A 9,654-nucleotide genomic window follows, 5' to 3' on the forward strand; every position below is an offset into this window, starting at 1 on the left:
GACGCAGGGATGGTTGCGCCCCGTGGGAATAAAAGGAAGCAGGGACGCAGGGACGGTTACATACATCTTAAATGAAAAACGGAAGGTGTGAGGTAAGGGATTACCATTTCCGACCAAAAAAGCGGCAGATGGGAAAAAAGGAAGCAGGGACGCCCCATATAAGGAAGGAGCAGGGACGGGGACGGTTTACACCCCCCTAAACCCAGAAACAGATAGATAGGGGAAAGCGGAGAGTGGAACTCGCCATGCTACTTGATGACATCAAGGCTGAAGGTAGCGATCTGAAAGGCAAGTACTCACCATCATGGCATATTGGTTATGTGTGCGCAGAGGAGAAGGTGTCAAAGGCCGAAAGAGAGGGGAAGGTGAAATTTGAGAGTGCCCGCTATATGAACTATAGGCGGTAGCGACTTCCTGCCAGGCATTTTAAACACCAGGTGAATAATCAGGCCCATGGACACAACAGAAAAATCAAACCCATTGTCCGTCATAAATTCAATCTGGTGATCTGTGTGGACTTGAATGGGCCAAGAATGGGAACACAGGGTGTCGACCAGAGACATGGAGAAAAGCAACAGCGAGAATGCTTAGGAGCGTCCACACAGTCAAATACTCCACATTCACAACACGGTGTCAACAATCAGCCAGAAGAAGATTCAACAGGACCGTCCAAAAGACATGGTGCAGGTCAATATCGCTTTCGACAAACTTCCAGGAGATGACAAATGAGCATTCAGGAGGCAGGTTACATCAACGGCAGACTGAGGGGGAAACCCCTTGCACCGCTCCAGAGATGTCATCTCTGACCATTACGACAAAGATATGATGCACAATGGTAACAATCGAGAGGAACTCACCATGCTACTTGATGACATCAAGACCGAAGGTAACCATCTAAAAAGTAAGTACTCACCATCAATGGCATGTTTGATATTTAGGCGCAGCAGATAAAGTGTTGAAGGCGGCAAGAAAGGGGCAGATGAATTTGGGAGTGCATGCTATGAGAAGTATAGCTTGAGGTGACCTTCGCCTGCATTTCTGAGAAGAGAAGGTGAATATTAAGGCCCATGGACATCTCAGTCAAGCCAACCCAATGTGCATCATAAATTCAATCCAGTGACGTGTGTCGACTGAAATGGTCCGCCCTCCCCACCGTGGCCAAGGAGGCAATGACGACACCACCTCCCCACTTATGTGTTCCATTATGGTCCGCACAGAAGTTGTGACGCACAATGGGTGAGAGTGACAACCCCTGTCAGACAGACAAACATGGACAAATGTCAGACTCAGGGGGTGATTATCAACTGTACCAACTGGAACAGGAAGGTCCGCCCATGCCACGGTGGCCATGGCAGAAATTACCACATTAGCACAGTCCGTATGTCTGTGGTGTCTGTCGCATATAAGTTATGGCGCACGATGGAAGAATGATAAGATCATATGGTATCTCCCAATATTCGCCAAATGTCAGGCTCAGGGGGTATATTACTCCTGTCTATCTGTGGTTATACTTGGGCCATACAGTTCAACAGGTTCAGGGGTGGTCCGCCCTTGCCACCATTGCCACGGCGGAATTTGGAAGATCGATCTTACTCTTTTCTGTGTTCCAATGCATCCGTCACAGAAGATATGACGCACAATGGGTATTAGCAGAGGGTTATTTCTCTCATGAATGTCGGTCATCGTCAAATGTCAGGCTCAGGGTTGGTCCGCCCTTGCCACCGTTGCCACAGCAGAATTTGGAAGAACAGTCCTCCCCCATTGATGTACCCATGTGTATAGGCGGTATACAAAGTGGATATACCACTTGTGCGGTAGTGACATTGTCGTCATTCGCCGCTGGCCCTATGTGGGTATGAATAGATGTATAGCGACATATATCAGTATGTACTTACTATACACTCTACACCTTGTTATATACCCACATCCGCATATACAACGGTGGCATGGGCGGACATCATATAAGACATTACATATATATTAGTGCATTTTTGTGCATTGTATAATCATCATTTTGAATAAATTATTTGTACAATCACCCTCAACTTGAGTTTCAGAGGCCTTAGGGTCAACAAAACCATACATTTAACCGAACCTATTTACAAATAGCCTTTATAAACGCCTGCTGTGGATGTGGTTATGTTTCATGGTGTCTAGAAATAATATAGTGTTCACATATTGGTAGCTGAGATCATGGCAGAACAACACTGAAGAGTTTGCTATGTGGAAATTGAAGACAGGTGAACTCATTGGGAATGACCAGGTTCGAATCCTTGTCCTGCCATATTTCAGTGTTCAAACTGGTTCACCTGTTTCAATTTCCACACCATCAGCTCTGAAGTTTTTTGTCTTGGACGATGAACAAGATAGCAAGGAACCTTTATGAACAATGCTGCATTGCAGACATTCATATTTTAATATTTTATCTTTGTCTGCAACCACTGCTTCCCATAATATTGCTTTCCGTACAAATGAAAAATCATGTTGTAGGCAGGTGCATTGCACTGGCACTCAAGCACCAGTCATTGGGAAGGACCAGGTTCGAATCCTAGTTAGATGGTGTGACGCTTGCAGGGGTGCACCCGCCCCACCAAATAACTAGTCTCCTTCGTTTCACCTTCCTTCCCTTCACTTGACTTGACTTCACTTGACGCTTTCATTTTCTTGTCTATTGCCTCTCCTATCCCTTGACTTCCTGACTTTCGTCTCGCCACAGATTTCATCTTGCCTGGTTTCACTCGTCTCGTTTTCCTCCACTTCCCTTCACTCTTGACCTTACTTCTCTTTTCTCTTATTCCCTATGCATTTCTTCCTTGTCGTCTCTCTTGACTTTCACTTTCCTTCCTCCTCCTATCCTCTCTTTTGCCCTTCACTTTTCCCTTCTTCCTTGACTTTTCCTTCCACCGTCGTCCCCTTCATTGTCGTATGTCTTATGCTGTCGCCTTTGACCTGTCTCTTGACTTTCCCCTCTTTCCTCTGCCAGTCTCCTGCCCTTCCTTCCTTCATTCCCCCCTCTCTTTCCCCTTCATCGTCCTATCTCTTGACTTTTCCTTCCACCCTTGGCTTCAATCCTTATCTCCACTTTGCCTTCACTTCATTTTTCGTTCTTTGATTCCTTCCATCCCTTACCCTTCGCTTGACTTTTCCCCTCGCTCTTTCAATATCCTTCCCTGTTTTCCCTCAAAATCATCCATCACTTTCCCTCATTTCTTCCCCGTAGCTCCCTCAAATCTTGCATAGGACACATTTCCTTGCTACCACCAGGATCCCATCGTCTTTCTCTATCTTTTGTATTTTTTCCATTTTTGGCAAGATTTTCCTGCCCCCTAGGCAAGCATACATAACAGCTTGGCTGCCGAGCCATCACTTGTTGGGTGCTTCGCCATACCCCCTTACCCTGGCGTCCCATGACCTTAGACTGGCACCCCATGACTTAGCCTTACCTATGCAGCTTAGTTTTGCCCGTATCTCGACCAGACGAGGTCATGGAAAAGTCCAGAGACCACGGTCACAATCCCAGAGAAGAGGTCCTTCAGAAAGGTTTTCGCTCCCTATAACGAAATTTCCCCATGGTCAGGTCAAAGCTGACTCATGGTCCCCAGTAACCCAGGATCATATTCCTTGGTGGGCTTGCCTTCCAAAAACTTCGTCTTCAGCCTCCATGCCATGGGTTTGGTGCCGAGGACGACCCACACTCCTCCCTGTCTTAGAATATTAATATTACGTAGGTAGGTAGGTAACTTTATCTTGACTCGCCACCGTTGGTTCGCCTGCTATCCTAGACATCCTCCAGTCATAATATTAATATTATCACATTCACCTTTCTCTCCTGTCATCCAATCATGCAACGAGATCCTTGCCATATTATTTACTGTCAAAGACAAAAAGAATACTTCCCAGCTTGCTGTGTGCAATTGGAAAACCGGTGAACTCATCCTGGTCAGTCAAGACGAACCGGTTTGACCAATGAAATCATCACAGGACCAGGACTCAATCCTAGTCCCTTCATCCATCTGCCATTCCACATGGCAAGCCTTGACCTGTTTTCTTCCATAAATATGATGGCTAGGAACCCGTTGCGTTGCATATATCCAAGCATGCAACAAGTTTCTCGCCATTTTATTTATTCTTCAAGACAGTACTTCCGAGCTTGCTCTGTGGAAATGAAATCATGACAGGACCAGGAATGAAACCTAGTCCTTCCTTCCATATGAGTTCATCCATCTGCCATTCCACATGGCAAGCCGTGAGCCGTTGTCTTCGACGATAAATAAGATGGCAAGTGCCCACTTCCAGCATCGGACGGCTCAGGATCTGCTTAGACCTTTGATCCTGACTTGATCTCAGATTTTGTCTGCCCCTGGGGTAATTGCTGCAGGCAGCGAGCCAAGCCCAGAGAGCCCAACTGATGAAATAAATAACCACCCTGCAGGGAAATGCTGAAATCAGATGCACGGACGTCCTCCTGATCATGACCTCTGTCTACAGGGGCTCTACAGATATCGCATTCATAATTGATGTTGCTTGCCTCGAGTCGTCAGAAAGTGGGAGGTACTCAGCAAGCAAGTTGGTGATCAGGTCCAATCAGCTTGCACTGAGAATGCTCAGGTCCTTACTCCGGCAGGAAATCCATCACGATACTCTGAGAAGCATGATGTGATGACTCTGCCTGCTGGATATATGCACGATCAGCAGTGAAAACAGTTTGAGTAATATAGCAGAAAGTGTGCGTATATGCACCGAGGCTCGTAGTATTCAATAGTTAGGTATGTATTCGCCTGACTATTCTTTGCTAAAACTTACGTTGAGAAGGACCTCGCATTGGCATAGCTTTATTTTCGAACACGCTTCTTCTATAGGATCTAGGTCGGGGGAGTATGGTGAAAGGAACTCAATGTAAACGCCTGAGATAGTGTAAGTTCGACCATCAAACATGTTAAAAAAAAACAGATATATGCGCCAAAACGGTCTGCAAGCTCGAGAATATCAGCAACGTGGTGAATTGAGGCATTATCCATTACAAAAACACTCAATGGCCCAGGGTATGCAGAACCCTCTGGCAACTAGAAGAACATCAGTGTCGTACTTTCCGACTGATCTGAGACTTGAGAACTCACGACTGTAGATTCGAGCCACTCAAGAAAGAGTTCCTTTGTCATAGACCCCTCAACAACAGTACATACAAGCAACAATGCCATTGAGAGTCAGAAACGCCTCCGTGCTGACACGACGCCCACAGACAAATGGTTGTTTCTTGTGTGCCCGTTTTCCTTTTGCTGAACGTCCATAGTGTCGACCAAGTGTCCGCTCATCTTTCGACACCTCATAAATGAAACCAAGCTTTGATGGATCGTATTGAGCCATACGGGCTACGAATGCATCTCGCAGCTCCTCATTTCGTTCTCAAGCAATACGTTTGAGCCTTTTGTGGCTCATACAAGCACGATCAAGCTCATTGAAGATTGTAGTAAAGTGAGCAGAAATGAAACGGTTGGTTCAGGTGAGATCAACGAGGTCATCGAGAAAGTAGTCGGGGTTGTCACGGATAAGTTGCAGAAGATAATCGATGTCTTCACGGTCCAGATGACGGGGACAACCAGGAACGCGTACAAAGTAATAGGAAGTCAGCATCGACAGGACGACATCTTGGAGTCTTTGATCTGTCTGTTCTAAATCTATTGCCTCTTCTGCCTCAAACGTCATGTCAAATGCATCATCAAAGCTTCACCAAAAGCAACAGAAAAGCCATGCGATGCGCGGACTCTGTATTTGCAAAGAGAGAGACTGACCCGACCAGAGAAATAGTCAGAAACGCCCACAAGAAAAGCTAAATTCAGCAAAAGAAAAGCCATGCAATGCGTGGACTCTGCATTTGAAAGGTGTTAGACTGACCTGACCAGAGACATAGTCAGAAACGCCCGCAAGAAAAGCTAAATTCAGCAAAAGAAAAGCCATGCGATGCGTGAACTCTGTATTTGAAAAGGATGACTCGACTGACCTGACAAAAGAACAGCCAAACAGCCATACGATGCATGGACCCTACGTTTGCTAAGGGAGAAATAGACTAGATAAGAGATCAAATCTGCCTTTTCCTACCGAATCTCAGCAACTCGATATTGGGAGTGGTAAGGCTGTACTTACTATAAGACTGCGGACAGAAGTGGTTGGTAGAATCCACAGTGAATGGTTTTCACTTACACATATCATCGGGATAATGGTGGTAGGCGCTGAATGGACTCTGACGGTCTTATTTGAGAGATATTGAAACATATTGTTTGCTGAATTTTTCTTATTCGAGTGGACACCTGCAACAGACATATGATATATGAGCCTCGGCTCAAGATGAAGTCAAAAAATGCGGCGTGATAATCGTCTTGAATCACCTTTGCTGGGTTATATTCATGGACGCATACACAAGCACTACTGACTCGAAGATGGCATTGCTGTTGCTCTGGCGCACCTATGTGGAGCGAGACTGTTCGAGCAGCGAAACCTCGTTGCCTATGAAGAGCACTCTCAGGCTTTTTTCGCCTCCGGACTTTAGTATACCAGTAGCACCTTGTCATGTGTTTTGAGATACTATGACATGGGTCTCTATGCAGAAGTACTTATAAGTTACAGATGTGCGAACGAGCCTTGACCAAGCTCATCAGTCGTAACACGACCATCCCAACAAAGAAGTCCCAGGTCTTCTCAACTGCTGCTGATGGCCAGACGACCATCGAGGTTAAAATCTACCAGGGCGAGCGTGAGCTTGTCAGGGACAACAAAATTCTTGGCAACTTCAAGCTTGTTGGCATTCCCCCTGCTCCCAAGGGTGTTCCTCAAATCGAGATCACCTTCGACATCGATGCTGACGGTATTGTCAATGTACCTGCCAAGGACAAGGCTACCAACAAGGACCAGTCTATGACTATCGCCTCGTCTTCGGTCTCAGTGACAAGGATATTGAACGCATGGGTTCAGATGCCGAGCAGTTCGCCGAATCCGACAAGGCTCGTCGTGATCTCATTGAGGAAAGCAATAAAGGCGAGTCCGTCTGCTCTGACACCGAGAAAGGTACGATTTATTTCTTGATTCCCGCATTCCGCTAATATGCGAGCCTATAGCCATGAATGAGTTCAAGGACCCGCTCGACGCCACCGAAAAGGAGAAGGTGACCAAGCTTGTTACTGAGCTCCGCGAACTTGCTGCTAAGGGTCAGCCTGGCGATGGCGCTGTTACCTCTGAGCAGATCCGGGAGAAGATCAACGAGACTCGTTGATCGGATGCATCACTTCCCCTTTAGCTTTAGACAACCGAAGCATGGTAGGTCGATGAGGTCTAGGTCCCCAAAATTGCATTCGCAGGAGGCATGCCCGGGTCCGTGATGTCCTTTTGCTAGAATTGGCGCTTACAAGGAATATTTGGTAGAGAACGGCGGTTGTGCTGCTGACAAGAGCCGGACGGGAATTCTTTGACATTTGTACGATTTTGTTCCCAAGACCCATGGAAATCAGAATCCCCGAGGGATGCCACTGGAATCATTGGCCATACGACATCATAGCACGTCGTTCCAAGTAATCAACGGTAGACAGCCATACAGGCTAGACCACTACAAAGGTTGATGGTACCTGACAAAGGAAGAAATATTAGGAAGGCGACTTGACGTCGCCGATCATTTGCTCTCTAAACATAGTCAGGCAACAGGCGGTCACATTTGGGTGTACAAACAGTAGATGGAGATATATGGACTATTGAAGAGGATTGTTGCTGTCTACTACTGAGCTAAGAAAGGATGTGCAATCTCCTCTGAGCCGTTGGCAGGACTGAGGAGGGTAATGGTGGGTCCCCGAAGGACTATGAGGTTCAGCAAGCGGCTGTGAGGTTCCGGCCCTGGGGACTTACGGTTTCTTTCCACCAATCATGGTATGCTGGTGTTAAGGTTCCCGTCCTAGCCGATATGTACATAATATCCAAGAAGATACCACTGAGTAAATACACTGCATACCGCATTGCATGTAATGTATATGCCACACATCATCGTAAAAATGAAAGACACATAAAGATGATGAACAATAAGATAGCACTGATCCACCTAATGTCGGTTTCAGTGGGGGAGGGGAGGGAGGGGAGAACGTTCACATCGGTGGCGAATGGTTTTATCGAACATTCTGTGCTGAGTACTGTAGAAATAATTGTAAGCATTGGAAACTGGGGACAATCAATCCACAAACTTGTAAAAACATGATCGCACACAACACAATATTTGTCACACTATCAGCCATCAACCCATTCACATCGATTGGCGGTTTGTCGCGTTCCATCATCGTCGACGCAATAGGTAAGCATGATTGTTGTGGACGACCGCTATGAAACTCTTAGTGTTTTCCTCGGTGACCTCATAGTTCATTGTCGATTTCGCTGACATCAAGCAGTTAAATTCCACATTTCCTGACGAAATAGGTAAGCATGGCGTTCGCTGACCGAATCTCAGTGTTTTTGATCGCTGACCTGAAAGTTCATCAATAGCCATTGATATCGAATCGTTAGTTAACGCCGTTTGTTCACCTTGCAATGAATACTGATTCATGGACGTTCATGGTTCATTGATCATTAGATGCCGTCAACTGGTGGAAGACCTCCAAACAGACAGAGAGGAGTGAATGAAACCGTTGAGCTCCACACGCCAGGCAAGTCCTGAAGTCATTTCGGTGCATAGAGTGGGGTTGACTTACCAGTGACCGGTGGCGCATATATTACAGAATTTTTATCTCGTCTCGAGGGCCTCATTGAGGGGTCATATGAACCCTCTCGAGATAGGTTCAACGCCGACGACGATGGTGACCACACAACACAGGCGGTCAACATGCGCGTCAGACGGCGAATCGGCATTTTATCCAACGGTTTGCACGAAATGATGTCTGACGCATTCGACATGTTTGATCTTGCGGGCGGGAGCGTCGACCAGATCAACGCGGACGAATACGACGTTGAGTTTACATCGGAGAGCACGATAGAAACCAGGCGAAATCAGCGACGTGAGGCGTTGTATACCAGGATGCAAAACGCTAGACTAAGATCTCGAAACATCTGGGCAATAGTACGGTTAGCTAAGGAAATCAAGGAGGAGGCGGCAAAGGTGGTTGATGAGTCCTCAGCATGGGATGACGATATGGCTGAGGGTCGTGATGCCTATGTATGCGAGCGGATGAGACGTATCACAGCCTGTCAGAACAAAGCCAAGATCGCAGCGGTTAGCATCCTGAAACATTGGCCAACACATTGGCCAGCAATTGGAGGGACGCAGGTTCAGTGGATGACGAAGAGAGGGGAAAAGAGGCAGGAGGGTGTGTGGCAGATTATCGATATGTGCCGCCGCTCATTGGAGGAGCTGGAGGAGATCATCCTCCATTCAGCGGACTGGTAAAGGTTGTGTGATTGTGGTTTGGTTGGTTGGTTGGTTGGTTCATAATTGCTTAGGGGGAATGAATGTGTAATTGTTTTTACATTAGATTTACTGTGGTGGGGTCATTGACCCTATGTTGGAGGTGTTTCATCATGTGCATCTTGTTCTTTATGGGCCAAGGCAGGTGTGTATGTGCTGGCGCTGTGTATGAAACTGACACATACTGTGATTGTTTAACACCACTGAGATAGTTTGCAACCAGCTTA

General features: G+C 46.6%; 4 protein-coding genes across 4 annotated transcripts; all 4 read left to right on the plus strand.

Moving 5' to 3' along the window:
• Positions 1 to 245: 245 nt before the first annotated feature.
• Positions 246 to 1,859, plus strand: F5891DRAFT_990937 (uncharacterized protein; the record flags this gene model as incomplete). The annotated part of the gene is made up of 6 exons (XM_041378102.1): positions 246 to 365; positions 408 to 687; positions 821 to 901; positions 939 to 1,007; positions 1,323 to 1,378; positions 1,533 to 1,859. 6 exons carry the CDS (start codon positions 246 to 248, stop codon positions 1,857 to 1,859), a joined length of 933 nt encoding a protein of 310 aa, XP_041216153.1.
• A 941-nt stretch (positions 1,860 to 2,800) lies between these two features.
• Positions 2,801 to 3,112, plus strand: F5891DRAFT_1203612 (uncharacterized protein; the record flags this gene model as incomplete). Its single annotated transcript, XM_041368959.1, has 2 exons — positions 2,801 to 2,923; positions 2,984 to 3,112. 2 exons carry the CDS (start codon positions 2,801 to 2,803, stop codon positions 3,110 to 3,112), a joined length of 252 nt encoding a protein of 83 aa, XP_041216154.1.
• A 3,509-nt stretch (positions 3,113 to 6,621) lies between these two features.
• On the plus strand, positions 6,622 to 7,264 carry F5891DRAFT_1246386 (mitochondrial Hsp70 chaperone; the record flags this gene model as incomplete). The annotated part of the gene is made up of 3 exons (XM_041369814.1): positions 6,622 to 6,930; positions 6,978 to 7,059; positions 7,110 to 7,264. The coding sequence occupies 3 exons, from the start codon at positions 6,622 to 6,624 to the stop codon at positions 7,262 to 7,264; spliced, it is 546 nt and encodes a 181-aa protein (XP_041216155.1).
• A 962-nt stretch (positions 7,265 to 8,226) lies between these two features.
• Positions 8,227 to 9,409, plus strand: F5891DRAFT_990939 (uncharacterized protein; the record flags this gene model as incomplete). Its single annotated transcript, XM_041378103.1, has 2 exons — positions 8,227 to 8,323; positions 8,745 to 9,409. The coding sequence occupies 2 exons, from the start codon at positions 8,227 to 8,229 to the stop codon at positions 9,407 to 9,409; spliced, it is 762 nt and encodes a 253-aa protein (XP_041216156.1).
• Between the last annotated feature and the right edge of the window lie 245 nt (positions 9,410 to 9,654).

Source organism: Suillus fuscotomentosus (genome assembly GCF_016647785.1).
Source record: "Suillus fuscotomentosus strain FC203 chromosome Unknown F5891scaffold_537, whole genome shotgun sequence".
In the NCBI taxonomy this organism is placed as follows: domain Eukaryota; kingdom Fungi; phylum Basidiomycota; class Agaricomycetes; order Boletales; family Suillaceae; genus Suillus; species Suillus fuscotomentosus.